Source organism: Lontra canadensis, unplaced genomic scaffold (genome assembly GCF_010015895.1).
Source record: "Lontra canadensis isolate GAN:19392208 unplaced genomic scaffold, GSC_riverotter_1.0 scaffold28, whole genome shotgun sequence".
Classification (NCBI taxonomy): Eukaryota; Metazoa; Chordata; class Mammalia; order Carnivora; family Mustelidae; genus Lontra; species Lontra canadensis.
This window is the reverse complement of record NW_022631022.1, coordinates 15,262,542-15,282,827: the sequence shown is the minus strand read 5'-3', so window position 1 is coordinate 15,282,827 and position 20,286 is coordinate 15,262,542. Positions and strand designations below refer to the sequence as shown.

The window sequence follows — 20,286 nt, the reverse complement described above, 5'->3', positions numbered from 1 at the left end:
GTATACCAACTTTCAAGGGGCTACATATTAAACATACAAAAGTCCATGGATGATAGATTCCTGCTAACATATAATTTAACCAAAAACGTTACCACATTGTTAAAATCAATATGAAAGATAATTGTGTCAGCAGTTAAACTAAATCAATACTCTAGAATTTGGTATGTAATGCACATCTAAGCCCCAGGATGATTCTTATTTGTTTCTTTGAAGAACAATCAATCAATCCTTCAAAATTCTGTCTCAGAACTACGTCTCATGTCTACTCCTCTTCCCATTTCGCGACAATGGCAATGCACCTCCCAATTCCACCTCTCAGTCCAGCGCCAGTTACAGATGTGAAACACACCACAGAAAGGTTCTGTAATAAATTACAGAAACAGAGCGTATTCATTTAAAAAGCAAGCACAACAACTCAGAGTATCGCCTTGACAATTAAAAAAGAGACAAACCCAAACAATCTATTAGAAAAGCTAACAGTCAGTCATGAAATACTTACTGATCTAAACTGTTTTCACAATACTTGCATTGCTAAAAGATATATATAAACCAAACTACTTGAGCTGCATTAAAAAATCTTACAAATCTTTGTCAGCTGAATACACTCTTACATTAAAGTATAAATTTGTGATAGCATTGGCCAAGTCAAATCACATATATAAGAACCAACCAAGTCATATATACAAAAACCATATATACAAGAACCTCATTGCAGATTCTCTGAGCAAAGAGAAGAGTTTCTCCTTCAGAGAAAAGAAAAGAAGACAGGATAACTTGCTACTCCCATGATGCATCAATGGGCAAAGCCAGGACTAGGGTTTGGGGAGAGATTGTTTAGGGTACCAATTTAAGGAAAGACTCATTCTTAGAGGTAGAAGATGAGCCAAAAATATGAGGCAAGAGCCTGTTGTTTTAATTTGACCTCCAGTCCAGCAGGAACTGCACTTAGCAGAAAACAGCACCCTGATTCCCACATCCCCAAGGTCTGTCCTGTACTAAGCCATAACACTTACACCCTACTCTTCTTACCATCTGCGTCCCCTCAAAGAACCACGGGGTCTGCTTAGCCTGTTTAGAATGATGATACCAAACAAGGATGGGGGAACTCAGCAGAAAGGGTCACCGACGAGCATACAATCGGACCACTTAAATGTTTTGAAATTATGAAGGTGGAAAAATCAGGCATTCCAGGAAGTTTCTAGAACTGTCCTTTACCAAGTTGGCCTGGTGTTTAAAAGTGGTTTATAGGGGTGCCTGGTTGGCTCAGTCAGTTAAGCCTCTGCCTTCAGCTCAGGTCACGATCTCAAGGTCCTGGGACGAGCCTGTGACATCAGAACTGCATTGTCAGGTCTGCTGGGCTCCCTGCTCAGAGGGGAAATTGCTGCTTCTTCTCCCTCTGCCCTTCCCCCTTGCTCACACTCTCTGTCTCTCTCAAACAAATAAATAAAATCTTCTAAAAAATAAAAAATTAAAGTGGCTTATCCTTGTTAACCATGTGTATTCACGCTTCGAATTGAAATGTTATCATTTTCATCATTTTATTCAGTCATTGCCATTTAATTGAATCAAGGGTATCACCCCGGAACAATGAAAAGCAATAGAATCCCATGTGGTTAGCAATGCTAGTTTTAAGAAACCAGTTTGATTCAAGAAAAACTTAAGAGGATACGATTTCACCTTCGTGAGGCAACAGCATTCCTTCCCCGTTATCCTCTTTTGAGGAGGATCGACCCTGCTCAGCCATCAGGAGCAGACACAGGAAAGTTTTATCTTACAGGTCAGACCCGACAGCAACAAAAACTCTCCCGGATAGCTTCATTGTGTAAAAGGAGACACTTCATTTGTCTTGGGGAGTACACCCAAACACACCACACCCAAAAATCTTTATACTGGGTCCTAAGTGGAGTTCCTTCCTCTTTTGTGACTCCTCTTTCCCACGCCCTCAGAATAGCTGCACAACAGGAATGTAATTAGATCTATAGGCAATTAAAGAAACTGCGGTTCTGCTTGCTCAGTGTATCTAGAAAACGCTCTGACTTATAAATAAGAGCTTAACTTACAGGGCTCCTTGCATTAAATAACGCTTTAACTTTAGTAAGGCTGAAGGATTTAAAGTGGCTTGAAGATGAGTAATAATAAGGGAGAGTCCTTTCACAGCTTCCTCTTAAAGGCCATACATGACAGCGTTAAATCTATCTTTCCAGGGACCATTCCTAGACCTCCACTCAGAAACTCTTTAAAAAACGTGCAGGCCTGTGCTTTCTCGTCATCAGTACAAGGGGGGCCACCAAAAGCTATTTCCTCAGCAGATGAGTGATATGGTAAATGTCAGGTAATACAAGGATTCTTGCTACCAATGAGCTTCATGATATTTGATAATTAAGCAAAATTAGGAGGAACATTCAGAACTTTTTCACATGTAACACTTGCCAGTAAGTCTTTCAGGCCCATGAATTTGCATGTTCCCAGTAATAAATTCCCAAATAAAATTAAGCTCCTAGTTTTACACAGATTTATTATAAAATCTAATAAAATAAAACTATTTTAATTATAAAAAGTAACATGACAAAAAATGGGAAATAAAAATGTCAAAATTCGTGACGATGATCATCTTTGCATATCCCCCACTGGTCTCTTCCCAAGTGAATGTTTTTTATCATTATTATCAGGCTGTAACTACATTTTTTTATTCTGGTTTTTTTCTCTTATAAGAATTCCATCTCTTCCACAGCACTTCTTCATATGGTTGCAAAATGCTCTTGCATAGTAGTCTTCTACTACTGTGTAAAAATACACCACAAACTTAAGAGGCTTTAAAACAACACTTATTTATCACTTCACCTTTGTGTAGGTTAGAAGTCCAGGTGGGACCGACTGGGTTCCTTGTTTAAAGTCTCACAAATCAAGGTGCCAGCCAGGCCGGCCAGTCTGGGCTCCTACCTGGGGATGAATTTGCTTCCCCAGGCTCATTCAAGTTGTTCTTGGAATTCGATTCCCTATGGCTGCAGGACCGAGGCACCCATTTTCTTGCTGGCTGTCAAACCAGAGCCTCTTTCCCACATCTCCTGAAGGCCACTGGCATTCCTTCTCCCACAGCCCATACACCCTCAAGCCAGCAACAACATAACAAACCTCTCTTGTCCTTCAAACCTCTCTTTCAGTTCTGCTGTGAGTCAGGGAAAAATCTGTTTTTAAAGGGTTCATGTGATTAGAATAGGTCCACTTAGATAATCTCCTTTACTGGCTACCTCAAAGTCAAGTGATTACAACCTTAAATTGCATCTGCAAAATCTCTTTTGCCATGTAGCAACATAATCATAGGCATATTATCTCATCATAGCCAAAGTCCTGGGTTGGGGGAAGGGGTTCATGGGTGGTCATTTTTAGAATTCTGTCTACCACATCTCTGTACCACAATAAAAAATGTACTTCCAACTGTGGGTTGTGCCTAAAAAGCTTGAAGGTAATTTTGCCACTGGACCAGAAAACCTTTAGGGTCCTTTCCAACTCTAAAATGCTACAAATCAATTATTTAAATGCATTAAAGAAATAAAGTGAAGGTTATTTTAAAACTTGGAGAGAAAATAAAATAATACAGGTTTTTAAATTGGTTAAATTAAAAAAAAAAGAACTGAATTTTCTACTGGTTTAAAAACAGAAAGATGTTTTTGCAAAACTATCACCTTTTAGGGGGCCAATGTTCTAGTCCAACAAGAGGTTGAAATTTAGGAAATAAAGAACCATAAAAATGGAAATAAAGGTTAGTGCCACTTAAGTGACAAATCATAATGAATACCTGGGGAAATGAGAAGCAAAGAACTCTGAATCCAGTGGCAATTTCTACAACACAAAACTCTAGTTTCATTCTAGATATAAAGATTAGAGGAGGTAAATGAGCCAAAAGAAAAACCAGGGGCGCCTGGGTGGCTCAGTGGGTTAAGCCTTCGGCTTAGGTCATGATCTTGGGGTCCTGGAAACAAGCCCTGCATCGGGCTATCTGCTCGGCAGGAAGCCTGCTTCCCCCTCTCTTTGCCTGCCTCTCTGCCTACTTGTGATCTCTTGTCTCTCTGTCAAATAAATAAATAAATAAATCTCTTAAAAAAGAAAGAAAGAAAGAAAAGAAAAACCAGCTCATATACTGATTATTCCAAAAAAGTTCATTAAAAACTAGGACTAAGGGGGCGCCTGGGTGGCTCAGTGGGTTGGGCCTCTGCCTTCAGCTCAGGTCATGATCTCAGGGTATTGGGATCGAGCCCCACCCACATCGGGCTCTCTGCTCGGCGAGGAGCCTGTTTCCCCCTCTCTCTCTGCCTGCCTCCCTGCCTACTTGTGATCTCTCTCTCTGTCAAATAAATAAATGAAATCTTAAGAAAAAAAAAAAAAAAAAAACCTAGGACTAAGGATACAACTAAGGATCAGGCTAGAGTCAGCTAACTGACTTTGGTATCAGATCGTTCCCATCCCCAACACACAAATCTAGTGACAGAGGAGGAGGAGGAAGGGGAAAAGAAGAGAAAAAAGAAGAGGAGAGAAAGAAAAGAAGAAAAGAAAGAGGAAGAAAAAGGAAGAGAGGCAGGCAGGCAAGCAAGAAGAAGGGAAGGAAGGAAAAAGAAAAGAACCTGGCATATAGTGGGTGCTAAATAAATAAATATGTGTTGAATGCAAGTACAATTTAACAGATCATAAATATGTTTGTTAGCCTTCAGAAAATTCACCCTCCTTGCCAGGTAAAAGAAGTCTTTCTAAATCTCAGCTGCTCTTGAGCTAAAAATTGCCCACAGCCTGCCAGGAGGCTGACAGTGGACCCAAGGTGGGGCAGTCTGCAAGAGGCTGGATAACTGTCCTTAGGAGTCACAAGAAAATGAGTACAGGCAATAAAAGTGTTAAGACCAAAAAAAAAAAAAAAAAAAGTCTGTTAAATATTGGTAGAACTGATTTTTGCTTAAACTTTAAGTCTCAGAGTAATTGTAACTTGCACAGTGGCAAATATACAAGTAGAGTGTCTCTCAACAGAATTCCAAAGACTGGTTTCCAGCAAAATAAGCCAGGATTCTCCCTATTGATACTAACCAGTAGAACAAACACATTGATAGCTGTGAATGACACCACGGAATGAGAAGCTCCCAACAGCCATGAATATAAAATACTAGACATAGCTTAACCTCTTATCAAATGCACAAGTGTCATGTTTTCCACAGCTTGCAAAGTTCTCATTCATTGTGCTACTCTACAATGAAAGTTCAGTGCAGAAAAATAGGCATTTTGTAAACTTATAAAGATTTTTCCCTGTCAAGTGTGTTATTCAGCTAACCAACTCAAAACTCCTTTGTACAAAACAAAAGTTGTATTCTTCTTATTCTCCACTCATGCAATAAATAGGAAAAGCGATTCTAATTAGAATTCAGAAGATCTTTCCATTCTACAAATAAATAATAAAGTTGACTCTTCATCTCATCAAGATGTGAGCAACATCTTCTGTATTTTCAGAATTGGCTCAGTACAACTTTAGGGTCACCTAACAAACAGTAATGTAATATTTTAACTGACAGATAATAACCACTGCTTACATTTCCATTTATATTGTTCTACAGCTTCCAAAAGATTTTCATTCTTTTTAGTATTTAAAATCTCTGGTAGGGTAGAAAGGCAAGTAGAATTATCCCCAAGGGAATGCACGGGTGGCTCAGGTCATGATCCCAGGGGGAACCTGCTTCTCCCTTTGCCTGCCACTCCCCCTGCTTGTGCTCTCTCCTGCATGCGCACTCTCTCTCTCTCTCTCTGACAAATAAAATCCTAAAAAAAAAAAAAAAAACTAATTTGCCCAAGGTCACAGAGTTTTTCAATAGCAGTGCCTGGACTCAAACCAAGATTTTCCGACCTCTTGTTATTCCTGATCTTTTGCCTAAGAATATCTCTACTTAAATGGTGTGGACACTAAAATGAAAGATGCTTCTAAAACTGCACGACATTTTTATTTACATAAGGAAAAGTAAAATCATAGAATAATTTGTCAAAAAAAGCACTGATTTTTATAAAAATTCTTATGAAATAGACCAATAAAAAAACCCAAAGCTACAAGAAATACAAAAAAAACAAATGGCCATGTAACTAATATTCTAAACTAGAATATTTATTTAGTAGTCAAATAAAATATTGGACACATTAGTAATTTACATGTTCATACAAGAATTTAAGTATTTAAATAAGCTACTGTCCACCCAAAAATGGTATTATCCAGGTGATAGTTAAGCTTAGAGAAAAGGAACTGAAGAAAAACTCCAAATAATCTTGAATATGATTATGAATTTTGTGTTTACATTCCATAGGCAATGCAGGGCCTGGGATACAGTAAATACTTAAAGAATGTATTATTTTTTTAAAATGTGCATTCTTCAATTCTAATGACTGAATATTTAATTAAGAATTTCAACAAATTATCATTCCCTATAAATTCCCAAATTTATCATTCCCTTTAAAAAAAAAAATCTGGAGCACCTGGGTGGCTCAGTCATTAAGCGTCTGCATTCTGTTCAGGTCATGATCCCAGGGTCCTGGGATGGAGCCCTGCATCAGGCTCCCTGCTGGGCAGGGTGTCTGCTTCTCCCTCTCCCACTCCCCCTGCTTGTGTTCCCTCTCTCACTGTGTCTCTCTCTGTCCAATAAATTAAAAAATCTTTAAAAAAAAAAAAAAAAGAATCATTCCACAAACAGGAAAGTATTTACTCAGTGGCAGAATACTGAAATTGACATTTTTGTCAGTATAGTCTATTCAATGCATACGGTATATATACCTCACTGAGACGAGGACAGTCTACTGACAGGTCCTCCTAAGGTTACAGATCATTCAGTATCAGCCTGCAACCAGGGACAGATACAGCAGTGGAGCCTGGAGAATGGAGAGAGAAATCAGAGAAATAAGAGAAGCTCAACTTAAGAAAAGTAAGAAAAGGGCGTCTGGGTGGCTCAGTGGGTTAAGCCTCTGCCTTCGGCTCAGGTCATGATCCCAGGGTCCTGGGATTGAGCCCCACATCAGGCTCTCTGCTCCACAGGGAGCCTGTTTCCCCCTCTCTCTCTGCCTGCTTCTCTGCCTACTTGTGGTCGATCTCTCTCTTTCTCTCTCTCTGTGTCAAATAAATAAATAAATAAAAATCTTAAAAAAAAAAGACAAGAAAAGGTTCAATAGGAGGAGCGAGCACCAATGCCCTGATCCCTGGATCAATCTAGAGACCAGACAGGCAGAGCACAAGTACTCACACCCTGCCTGCAGCCTTGTGCTTGCAAACCAACCTCCTCTTCCCACCTGTCCCCACCTTTTTATTACTCCTCCTTCCCTAGAGATGCTCATCTTTAAGAGGTAATTTCTACATCCCAGAGGACCACTAAAACTCTCTTTTCTTTCTATCCTTCATCCAGTTTCCTTCTAAATAAATATGTCAATATTTCAGTGTTTTTTAAGTGAATCATTTTAAAAGAATACTAACCATTAGCAGGAGCATTTCAGGAATGTGACAAAAATCATCAAAATAATGCATTAATATTACTAAAATTTGAGACAAAGTATTATCATGTACAATGTAGGATAAAGGAGTCTAAGGAATTGGAAAACATATCTTCCAATTTTGCTTCAACCTCATAAGTCATATAGTGCCTAAGTTTCCTATCTATAAATAAACCTATAGTTCAAAATATCACTACTATATTGTAGATAAGTAGGATGTCTTATCCTTAAGTGATGGATGCTACAGTACTTAAAGGTAAAATATAATGTCTACAACTCATTTTCAAAAGGCTCAATGAAAAATGCATGTCTATTTTCTATCTTTATATACATACACATATATAGATAGAGAAAAATGCAGCAGAATGTTAATTGTTGAATCTAGGTAGTGAGCAGGCAGATCCTATTCACTGTGCTATTCTTTCTAATTTTCTATTTCAATTTTTCATAATAAAAGTTGGAGAAAACAAATTAGATATATACTCAACATCTGTGATTATGATTATTAGCATCGTAAGTTAAACTTTCAGAAATATTTTTGCAAGCAACGCCATCAGAACATTGAGCTATGCATCCAACCTGGTTATACAGCAAGTCACATGAAAACAAGGCTAACGCGCTAGCGTACAAGAAGACACAGGTGGTGTTCTAGAACACAATTACCTCTAGCCAGGGACTGCACCTCCGGAACACTGCAGCACGCCCCGGGGGGCTCAGTGGGGCTCGCTCAGGGCCAGCAGGCAGGGGCTCTAATCTGTTGACCATGTGTGGCTTTGACATGTCACAACTTCTCTGGGGCTCATATACCAGTTTCTCTCATGGTGCCCTCCTCTCTGTCCCTTGCAGAATGATTCTGGCCCTCACGAATTCCTGCCTAACTATGTAGCAGCCTCATACACCAGCCGTCTGCTGCCAAGCTTGACCCCTTCAAGATCCCGAACAGAGCTACCAAGTAATCCACCCAGAAGACCTTTGATCCCGTGATTCCCAACTTCTGAACACACAGGACAAAGTTCAACACTCTGAAAATATGGCATATTTGAAGCCATTCTAAGATTTAGTCCCAATCTCCCCTCCTATCTCCTACTCCATCCCCTTGCCTATTATTCTAGGGTTCACCAATGCTAAGCTGCAAACCAACTACCCTCTCCCCCAACTCAGGACTCTTCACTTCACGCCTTTGCTCTTGCTGTTGCCTGGGAGAGCAATTTCATCCTTTCCTGGATCACACAGGCAACTGCTTAATGGGTACAGGGTTTCCTTTATCTAGATCTGGACAGAGATGGCAGTTACATAACACTGTGAACATGCTATATGCCACTGAACTGTTCACTTTAAAATGATTAATTTTAGGGGCACTTAGGGGGCTTAGTCAATTAAGCATCTGCCTTTGGCTTCAGGTCATAATCCCAGGGACCTGGGATGGAGTCCCTGCATGGGGGTCCTTGCTTTGCTTCTCCCTCTCCCTCCGCCCCTCTCCGCTGCTTATGCCCTCTCTCTGTCAAATAAATAAATTAAATATTTTTTTAAATAAATTAAAAATAAATAAAATAAATAATTTTATGTTCTCTGAATTTCCCCTCAACTTTTTTTAAAAAAAAAGCAAAAGCAACTCAACCTATTTAAAAAACAAAAACAAAAACAAAACCACCTTCACCAACTCCTCAGCCCCAGACTGGAACAGTCCCCTGTCACATCAGTCATGACTCTGTATTACCTGTTTATAGAACTCCCCCACCATACTTTGAGCCTCTTGTCTTCCACTGCTTCTCATTCCCTCATGCTCAGCCCAGGCCTTCAAGAAACTTTTTTTTTTTTAACAAATGAAAAGTAGAGACAACTCTTGCACAAGAGGCTAGAGTAGATAGTCTTTTGAAGATCTCAATCTAAAAGTCTACAAGCGCATGTATTAATGGGAAAGGAAAAGATCAGGAAAGACTGTGGTTCATCTGGTTATGAAGGATAAAAGTGGAAAGACCCTTGGTGAGATTTTTCAGTTAGTAGTAAAGAGAACTAACATTTACTGAGTTCTTAACTATAATTATTAATCCCATTTTCCAAATGAGGAAACAAATACATTTCAGTAACTTGCCTAAGGTCACAAAGGGGCAGCAAGACTGAGACCCAAGTGGCCTGACACACTGCCCCACCTCCATTCTGCCCCAGGGAGGGCTGCAGGAGCTATGAATGGACATTCTTTGGCCTACAATTTGGCTTTTCTAAGGCTGAGGAAACACTCCATTTTCCACCTTTATCTACTTAGCCACTACCACAAATGTTGTTTCTGTTTCATAAAGTCCTTTTTTAAAGATAAAATGTTAATTTTTAAAAAGAATCCAACATTTTAAAAAAAAGAGATGAATCATAAAAAGAGCTCTCATTAAAAATATCTTTCACATGTAAATCAGCAAGTGTTTGTGGGCTTTTCCTCCCTTACAGGGCTAAAAAGATCAGTGTGTGATACCCTCACTAGAACCCAACTATACCGACTAGGCTTCTCCACTGGAGACTCTTTTCAAAGGACCCCCAACCTCTGTACAAGGTAAATACCCTGCAGATGAGAAAATCATGAAATAACAAAAACAAGCTAGAAGAAAAATTATACACTCACTTTTTTAGTTTAGAAAGCATGATGTACATGTCCTTCCCCTCTTCCCTCTAATTATGTCATAATCTGGTTTAAAAAAAAAAATTAACCAAAAGTCACTGAGATTGAAAAAAATAATTATTTGTGCACCTGAACGGGAAAACCTTATCACAGAGGTAATGTCAAATCCTGACAACATTATCAATAAGGTCAATATTAAAAACATATCACACCCCCCCAAAAAAAGTATATACCCCATGGTACGCACTTGTACATGCACATCTCAACAGTAAGCCCACTTTTCAGTTCTACTGGATTCTCAGCACTGTTTCACCCATACATCCTCCTAAATATTTAAAACCAAGAACTGTAGGATACTGTGTTGGGCAAATACACACACACACAAAAGCAAAAAGGCAAAATGGATAAGAATATCACAGATAATATGACAAAGTAGAATTCAAGACAAAAGTTTAATGGGACAAATTAAGGACTTTTATACCATTATTTACACTCCTCAGTGAATATAAAATAACCAACAGTCTTAATGTATCAATTATCACAAAATTAAGTATATAAAAAAAAAAAAACTGGGGGCGCCTGGGTGGCTCAGTGGGTTGAGCCGCTGCCTTCGGCTCAGGTCATGATCTCAGGGTCCTGGGATCGAGCCCCGCATCGGGCTCTCTGCTCAGCAGGAAGCCTGTTTCCCTTCCTCTCTCTCTGCCTGTCTCTCTGCCTACTTGTGATCTCTCTCTGTCAAATAAATAAATAAAATCTTTAAAAAAAAAAAAAACTGGAATGCAAGGGAAGTGTCAGCAATACAGCTATAGTGAGACACACACTACTCTCAAAGCTATAATAAGCCAAGTAGCAAAAATAAGATGTAACGCCCAGAGATCAACATGAACAAGGCATCAGAAGGAAAAAATGGTCAAACACAAACAGTTCCTAAAACAAGAAGTAAAAGTGGCAATAAGCATAGAAATGTATGTCCACACTGTCTAGAAACCAAAAACACAGATTAAAGCTGTATTTTGTTAAAGCTGTATTATTTTTCCAATCAAGTTGACAAATATGTTCTAAATCATATTACTGGAAAGGTGTAGTGAATGCAACAACTGTATACAGCGCTGGAAGGAACACAAATCGGTTTCGAGACTTAACATAAAATGCCTTCCTTCCCCCTAAACACTCCTCCCTCCAGTTTTCTTTGGTATATAGCTCAAGATACAAATGTCATAGCTTTAAATTTGAAATTCTATCACTTCACAATAGTTAAAAACATGGGTTCCAGGGTCGGGCTACCTGATCTCCACTTACGAGGTCTGGCACTTGAGGCAAGTAAACTATTTCACTTTGTCTATAAAACGATGGCAATGGCACCCACTTCTTAGGGTTGCTAAGTGAAGTTTAATGGTACCCACTTCTTCTTAGGGTTGCTGTGAAGTTTAACTAAGCTAAGGTGAAGCACTTGGAACAATGCTGGGGTATACATGCTCAATAAATATTGGCTATGGGCACTTGGATTTCTTATAATTAACTTCTTTTTAAGTAATTCACTAGCATTTACTTAGTATTCCTAATGGGACATTCACATCTGCTCCAATCATTTTAAATGACTTGTAATTTTAAATATGGGGGTTATTAGAATCAAATATGATTCAAGAAATTATACATATATCATTACTATAGCATCAAGGTAATTAAATGCTGATTGAACAACAAAGAGGCAATCTGGAAAATTTTAAAAGAGCATAAGCAGTGGTTTATGATATGGCATGGTGACATGTTTTATTCTTTATCTTCAACTGTATTTTGTTTTCTACCCTGACCATGTATGCCCCTTGGAGGGTGGGGCAAGATTTTTAAAACAATAGACAGCCATTTACCTTGACGGGTTCAGTCCCATACCTACTCTCTCTCAAGGGCACTTAGCAGGTCTGATATGATTGTATAATTACAGCTCATCATATCGCATCTTTTGCCAGAGCTTTAGTAACTCAACTATATCAGTTCATCATTTGCACATTTCGGAGACTATACCATTCAGGAATAAATTAGTCAATGTCAGTAATATCCAAGATTTCTGAGGATAACAAAAATACAAAAGAGGAAACCGTTTTTGGGACAACAGGTAAATTTATTCCTGCATTTTTGTGTTATATATTTAAGCCTAGACGTATATAAAGCATTTAGTTATTTTATGATTTAGGAAAATGAGGCAATAAGCATATATTAGCCCACCTTTCTATTTACAGTTTCAGTAAGTGCATTTCAATCAACATTTTTTGGCAAATTAAATTCCCTACAGAAATCAGTTTGATTGCTCTTGCATAAATAAGCTTGGGCATGTGGAAATTTTCAACCATTTGTTACATTCCTTAGGTGTCTGGGCAAATGTTTGCATGATTCCTAACAGGATACTTAAATCCTCCATTATGATAGAGATAAAACACATGAGTTATAATGTTTAAGTCTAAAATTCTTGGATGTAGATTTCTTTACCAAGCATTCCACTGTAAATTAAACAGGGCTGATAAGAATAATGTTGCTGGCTATTAGCTAATTCTAGGGGGAAGGGGAAAAGTGTGAACTTGTTACCTCACCAAAAGAATAACTTCTTCAGATGAAACTTTACCCGCTCCAATTAGAAATCTCTCTGAACAAGGATTTAAACTTGTCGAAGAATCCAAACTTTTAACTCAGGTTAAAAAAACAAAAAGGCGGGGCGCCTGGTGGCTCAGTGGGTTAAAGCCTCTGCCTTTGGCTCAGGTCATGATCCCAGGGTCCTGGGATCAAGCCCCGCATCAGGCTTTCTGCTCAGCGGGGAGCCTGCTTCCCCCTCTCTCTCTGCCTGCCTCTCTGCCTACTTGTGATCTGTCAAATAAATAAACAAAATCTTAAAAAAAAAAAAAAAAAAAAAGGCAAAGCCTTCCTTTTACTATTTCGCCCAGCTGCCCCGTCCAAATTCTCGTCTATACCTCATCTGCACCACCCCCTACCAAAACACCAAAGCTCCTTTCCAAACCTGGTGCTCCCTCAGAGCACTCTCTAATTTCACAACTCCACACCACTGCACTTGGCTGTTCTCTTGCCTGGAAAGCCCTTCAGACTTTCCATCTGGCCCAGTCTCCCCTTCACCTTCCAGCCTCTTCCCTGACCCCACCCTACACATCTGCGCTCCCACAGCAATTTATATACACCTCTATCGATGGTTTTAACATAAGGTATTATTAATTTTTGTTTAGCTCTCTTAAAAATTTGAAGGCTGTGACTAGATTTTTCTTATGATAGAAATTTTAGAATATATAGAAAATACAGTAGAATCACAAAAAGTAAATATGATAGTATCATGAACCAGCCAACTACAACAATTAATTCATGACCAATCCCATTTCAACTTGTACCCCCTACTCACTTCTCCTACCCGCTCACTCACAGATTATTTGGAAACAAATCCCACTTCACATCATTTCATCTGTAGATAGTACACTTCTAAGTGTTTCTCTGAAAGATAAAAACACTTTGGGGCGCCTGGGTGGCTCAGTGGGTTAAGCCTCTGCCTTCGGCTCAGGTCATGATCTCAGGGTCCTGGGATCGAGCCCCGCATCGGGTTCTCTGCTCAGCAGGGAGCCTGCTTCCCCCTCTCTCTCTCTGCCTGCCTCTCTGCCTACTTATGATCTCTCTCTGTCAAATAAATAAATAAAATCTTAAAAAAAAAAAAAAAAGATAAAAACACTTTGCAAACATACGACCACATTACCCAGAGGAAGCAAGAGAAGCTGATCTTCCCCTGAGCAGGGAGCCCTATATGGGGCTCAGTCCCAGGACCCTGAGGTCATGACCTGAGCAGATGCTTCACAGACTAAGCCATCCAGGTGTCCCTATTTTTATTATTAATCAAGGTCTACATGAAGTCTATCATTATAATCAGTTAATAGGTCTCCTAAGTCTCTTTTAATCTCTAGATTTCTCCCCATTTTTTTCTTCTTGTAATTTATTTTTGAAGAAACTGGGCCATTTGTTCCAAGAGTTTCCCACGATCATAATTACACTCATTGCATCCCATTGTTCCTCCATCCCTATATTTTCTGTTAAATGGAGGAAAGATCTAGAAGCCTGTCATATTCAGGTTTGGTTCTTTTGGCAAGACTATATTCATAGGCAATAATGAATATTTCCATCAGGAGATAAATTACTTCTGGTTTTCTTTCTTTTTGAGACATTAGTAGCCAGTGATAATCACTGTCTCTGCCCTAGATCCATCAATTCATTAGAAGGTGTAAAATTGTGCTATACTAATTCCGTCTCCCTTCTTCTCTTAGCTGGAATAAAACACCCTGCATAAAAGAAGAACTTCTGGGACGCCTGGGTGGCTCAGTTGGTTAAGCAGCTGCCTTCGGCTCAGGTCATGATCCCGGCGTCCTGGGATCGAGTCCCACATCGGGCTCCTTGCTCGGCAGGGAGCCTGCTTCTCCCTCTGCCTCTGCCTGCCATTCTGTCTGCCTGTGCTCGCTCTCTCTCCCTCTCTCTCTGACAAATAAATAAAATCTTAAAAAAAAATAAAAAATAAAAAAATTAAAAAAAAAAAAAAGAACTTCTCTCATCAAATACTTGTTAGCCTGAGGAAAAGCATACCTCTTTCTTTGTCTTTATTTTCTGGTTCTTAAAAGAATACATCAGCTCTCTAGCATCCTCCAAAAGTGACAACTTTCTCCTGTTTTTCTAATCATAATTACAAAATCACAGATTTCAAGATTTTGATACACTGTCATATTATCCTTATTGTTGATGGAACTGTCCCATCATAGGTCAAGTGGGAACTTCTTCAAGTTGACTCCTGAGTCCTAATCTTTGACAGTCTCCTGGGTTTCAAGGGGGACAAAAGATTCCAGGCTCAATTTGCACATCTTCTGCTTCCAACTTGGAATTATCTATTTCTTAACAAAGGATCTAATTATTAATTCACTCTTAAGTCCAAATTATGTGTTCCATAAATGTTTTCCAAATTAAATAAGGTAACTGCTTACCTAGGTCCAATTCCTGAACTACTCATTTTAAATTTCAGAATATGTACAGATATATAATCACTGTATCACTCTTATTTAAAGAATTTAAATTGTTGGGGCACCTGAGTGGCTCAGTGGGTTAAGCCTCTGCCTTTGGCTCAGCTCATAATCTCAGGGTCCTGGGAACGAACTCCACATTGGGCTCTCTGCTTGGCAGGGAGCCTGCTTCCCCCTCTCTCTCTGCCTGCCTCTCTGCCTACTTGTGATCTCTGACTCTCTCTCTCTCAGTCAAATAAATAAATCAATCTAAAAAAATAATAAAAAATAAAGAATTTAAATTGTTAATTACTCATCATTTAAATTATTGGCTCCATCGTGTACCAAAAGATGTACCAAAGCAACTCAAACATTCTGCTTTGGTATTATAATAAAATTCAGCAATTCAAATCACCATGATGACCTGGGTTGACATCAAAAGTATAAATACAGGTCTTCTTTACTGTGATCTTCCTTCAAGAACACAAGAAATACAAGGCAGGGATAACTCAAGGAAACTGAATAAATTTTAAGTTAAACATTTTTAATCAAAGGTTGGCATCAACTTTAATTGAGTAAACAGTGCTCAGCTAAGTATCATGAGTTTAAACATAATGATTTGTGATCTTATTTATATTACCCCAAAATCATTGTTATAATATTAACATCTTTTCAAACATACTCCAAACCCTAAGAGAGAAACACAAAACCCTCATTTTCAAAACCACAACTGAGACAAAACATAATCCTTTATGCTTTCTAAACATCTCAAACTTCTATTTTTTCTTAAAGATTTATTTATTTATTTGAGAGAAAACATGTGAGTGCCTGAGAAGGCAGGGTGAGGGGTAGGGACAGAGAGCATCTCACTTAGCGGGGAGCCCAATGCAGGGCTCCATCTCATGACCCTGAGATCATGACCTGATCCAAAATCAAGAGTAGGACATGTGACCAACCGAGCCATTCAGGCACCCCAAACATCTCAAACTTCTGTTCTTAGTGGGAACAAAAGGAATTTTTTTGAAGATATTTTTCAGTTGCTATATTTGTAACTCTAAATGTTTTTAGAAAAAGCAATATTTTTTCAGGGTCCTGAAACATTAACAAGATGCTTTTGTACATATTTGGTTGCTCATTTACAGAATTCATTGTTCCAAAGTCAGAGCAGCCTAGAGAAATGGCAGCAAAAATAACCACAGCCTCCCATATCAGAGATAACTAACAATCAAGCATTTCCTCCACTACAAATGTTAAGTGTAGGTACCGTTTAAGTGTCTGCTTACAATATTTGTTTGCAGTACATCTACTAGTTCTTGAAATACACCCCCTTAATTTTAATTACTCAATTTTCCTAGTCTGAACTAGGTGAAAATGGAATAGCCTATTCTCACCATACATATAATTGTACATATAATTGCACATATAATTGACTAGATTTGAAATGGCATTTACAGTCATTTAATTACCCCTTTCAGAAATCTGAAGCTCCAATTTAGTAATTAAGATAAATGTCAACAACAAAAATAGTCTTATTTTATAATTAAAAGAGGCAGCTATCTCCAGATTCAGCAAGTACAGGACAAATTCTCAACTGTATTTTACTCACAGTTGATAGTTATGAACTACACTTATATATATGTGTATAAACATAACTTCTGTTGAGTGAGCTCCAAACTATGGTACTATTCAGACTATTTTAAATGATTTTTTCCTACATATAATTTAGCATGTTAAGATTCTGTATTATGCATACTATAAAATATATACATCAGTCTATTGCTAACGCATCTCCTTCAGATACATAAGCTTAAACAAGAAAAAATATTTATGAAATACACATCTAAGATTTTTTTGCCCTCAAATCAAAGTTGTGCGGAGCATATTGTGATTATTTCCATGATAATTAAAATGACTGCTTTAAGATTCAAATTCAGTAATCATGGAGGAGAAAAAAAATAGCAAGATATATGCCCCTTAACTTATATCAGAATAGATTCTATACGGATCAAACATTTAACTTAAATGTTAAAAAAATGAAACAAATTAAAAAACTAAAAGAAACTAGGTAGAATTTTTTGCTTTTTAATATCGAAGAGTAGAAAGACCAAGATACTATATAAATACAAGTCACAGAGGGTTGACAAATTCAATTGCATAAAAATAACCACTTTCTGCATAGCAAAAGCCACCATAAACAAAGTCATAAGACAAATAACCAATTAAGAAAACATACTGTTCATATTAAAATGAGTAACTGCCTTGATATAGAGTACATACAAATGAATTTTAAAAAATCAACAACCCAACAGAAAAATGGAAAGGATAAACTGTTAATGAAAAAAAAGAACATGCAGTGGGGTCTTACAAACATGGAAAAAGTAATTTCTCACACATGGGGTACATGATGAAGGAAATTTAACAGCATTCTTCAGTATTGCAAATGCACCACATCCTTTAACGGAGCAATTCCACTTTTAGGACACACACACACACACACACACACACACACACTTGAAATACACACAGGCTTATTCATCATTGTATATTACAGCAGGATTTGAAGGGAGATGCTCTGAATGGGCCTAATTATTTACAGTTTTTAAAAAAGGATATAGAACAACAAGTACAGTGTGCTACCATTCTAATAGAGGGTGAATATTTACATTCATATTGGCTTGCATACTAAACTCTCCCTGGAGGAACAGGCAAGCAACTGGTAACACCCAACAGTACATACACATGTGACCAAATCTGACATTAGGGATTATAGTATGGATTGAAAGCAAAAGGAACCTACTTCTCCTGTACATTCATTTTATTCTACCTTGGTTTGGTTTTATTAGTCATCAACTCAATCATTTTCATTTAAATATTTTACAAAATTTATTCTAGTATGTAACTTAAACAGAGATGTTCATGTTTTCTAAGCAGACAGGTTCTACCTTTTTATACTATGTATTTCTCTTTATTTTTATGCTATTTTAAGAAAAAGAATGCCCAGTTCAGTAAGTGCTAAGATTTAAGTTGAGGGAGATGCGCTTAATGTTCCAAATGTATACAATGCAAACAGGCATGCTGATAACAGCAATAAAAAATACTCTGCATTTCTAGAAAACAGGATAAAATTAAGGTATAAAAATCTCTAGATGGAATGTGGATCTGTAGTGCAGGCCAAAGAAAATGGGAAAATACAGCAAATAAATATAAAAAAGCTATCTCTTATAAAAATGAAACACAACCTGCACTACAAAAAAGCTGAATCTTTAACTCAACCACAGTGACCTCTGACACACTAAACGACATTTGTCAATTATTATCTAAAAAAAAATGTGAAACAAAATAATCTCTCCTATATGCTTATGAAATAATTTCATGCTTTATTAATCAACATCAAATCATCAAATATCATGCCACCTACAGCTTTCCTTTTTTTTTTTACTGGAAATTAAGGAGCCTAGTTTTGCCACAATTTCCTGTTAAGTCTAAGTAAAATCATCCCAGAAAGTCAGAATTGAGTAAGCCACAATTCTGAATTAACTACTAACCAAAAGCAGATTAATTAGTATTCTCATTAAAAGCATATATAATCATTTGGTAAACTTTGTGCAAAATTATAAAGGTCCTTTTTTAATTACTCCCAAGGGGAACTGGGCAGTTGGAGCATCACATCTCATTGGCGTTTCTGACCCTTCACGACTTTTTAAGTAACGTTTAATACTATAGAATGCTGATGACATTGCCATTCTTCTGACTTGCCAAATTATCTAAATCCCCACATCTGCAGTCAGGCTGTTTCTCAAGATTTCTGATCTCCTGCCAACGAAAGAGAGGCCCTGAATGCTCCTTAGCGTGCACACTCGGAGGCCAGGCTGCAGATGAACCAGCGAATGCCTGTCCCGCACGGACTGTCCCACAGGTGAAACTCGGCCTCAAAGGACAACCAAACTCCCCAGTTTCACCTCCGCTTCCAGGATCCCCACCCAAGGGGCTCCGTCTGCATCGCCGCCCGATTCCGTCTGCCTGCGTCAGAAATCAAACTTCCCCAGTGATACGGCGAAGGCAGCCCGCGCACGACGACACCCGCCCCCCCGCCCGCCCTGGCGCCACCAGCCTCCGAGTCCCCGGCCCACGGAGGGTGCGGAGAGCCGCGGGCCCGCGCGGGGTCCGCTGCCCGGCCCATCCGAACTGAGGGGTGCGACTCCCCCGTCTGGCCCCCGCGGGCCCGGCCAGGCAGAGCGCGCGTGGGGAGCCCGGCCAACACCGGGCGAGGGGAAGAGCCGGGGTCGCCGGGCGCAGTGGGGAACGCAGAAAGCCGGGATGGCGGAGGGGGCCCACTGGCCCCCAGAGCGCCGGGGTTTCTCCCGGGAGCTCGGAGACCTGGGAGAGAGGGGCGGGTGCTGCGCCGGGCCGGCGACGGGGAGGGTCCCCAGGATCTCCGCGCCGACGCCCGGCGTCGGCCCCAGGAAGGAGTCCCCGACGGAGCTGGACGGCCGAAGGCAGGCTGAGGAGAGCTGCGCGCGCTCCCGAGCACGCAACCCCGCGGCTCTCGGGAAGGCAGCGCCGGCAACCCGGGACGCGCACGGGCCGCGGGACTCACCGCGCTGGCGGTGGCGGCGGCGCCAGACGACGCGGGGCCGGACGCGTCCTGCCTCCTCAGGCGGGACTTCAGGCTCTTCATGGCCAAGTCTTCGCAGTCCGGCTCCCGGCGGCGCTGCACGCCTCTGCCGCGCGCGAACCTTCAAGTGCGCGGGCTAAGAGTCCTCAGGAAGGCGGAGGAGGCGGCGCCGGCGGTCCCGGCCCCACCTGCCACCTGGGGGCTCCAGGCAGCCCACCGCTCCCTGGCCGGCGACGGGACTCCCCTCCCGCAACCAATCCTGCCGCGGCCCTGGAGGGGGGTGAGGCCGGACCCGACCAATCGGAATCCGGGAAGAGGGCGGGACTTCCCTTTCAAACTTAATAACCCCCTTCCTCTCCCTGCTGGAGGTAAAGTTCTGAACTTCGGCTGCTCAAGTGACTTCGGTGAGCGGCGGCGGCTGGGACGCAGCGAGAGCCAGGCTCCAGGGCACTGGTGCCAGCCTGGTTTAGTGATGGAGCCTCAGGTCGAAAGAGAGCATGGGGTCCAGGCAAAGCCGGCTGTAGTCTTGGCCGTACCCACCC

At 40.0% G+C, this 20,286-nt stretch overlaps 1 protein-coding gene across 1 annotated transcript in view; it reads right to left on the bottom strand.

Moving 5' to 3' along the window:
- The window catches only part of UACA (uveal autoantigen with coiled-coil domains and ankyrin repeats), a 90,203-nt gene extending 70,241 nt beyond the window's left edge, over positions 1-19,962 (bottom strand). Inside the window, exon 1 of the mRNA XM_032864927.1 lies at positions 19,727-19,962. Within this exon, the coding sequence (XP_032720818.1) occupies positions 19,727-19,807 (81 nt within the window). The 5' untranslated portion in view covers positions 19,808-19,962. The remainder of the gene's footprint in view (positions 1-19,726) is intronic.
- Between the last annotated feature and the right edge of the window lie 324 nt (positions 19,963-20,286).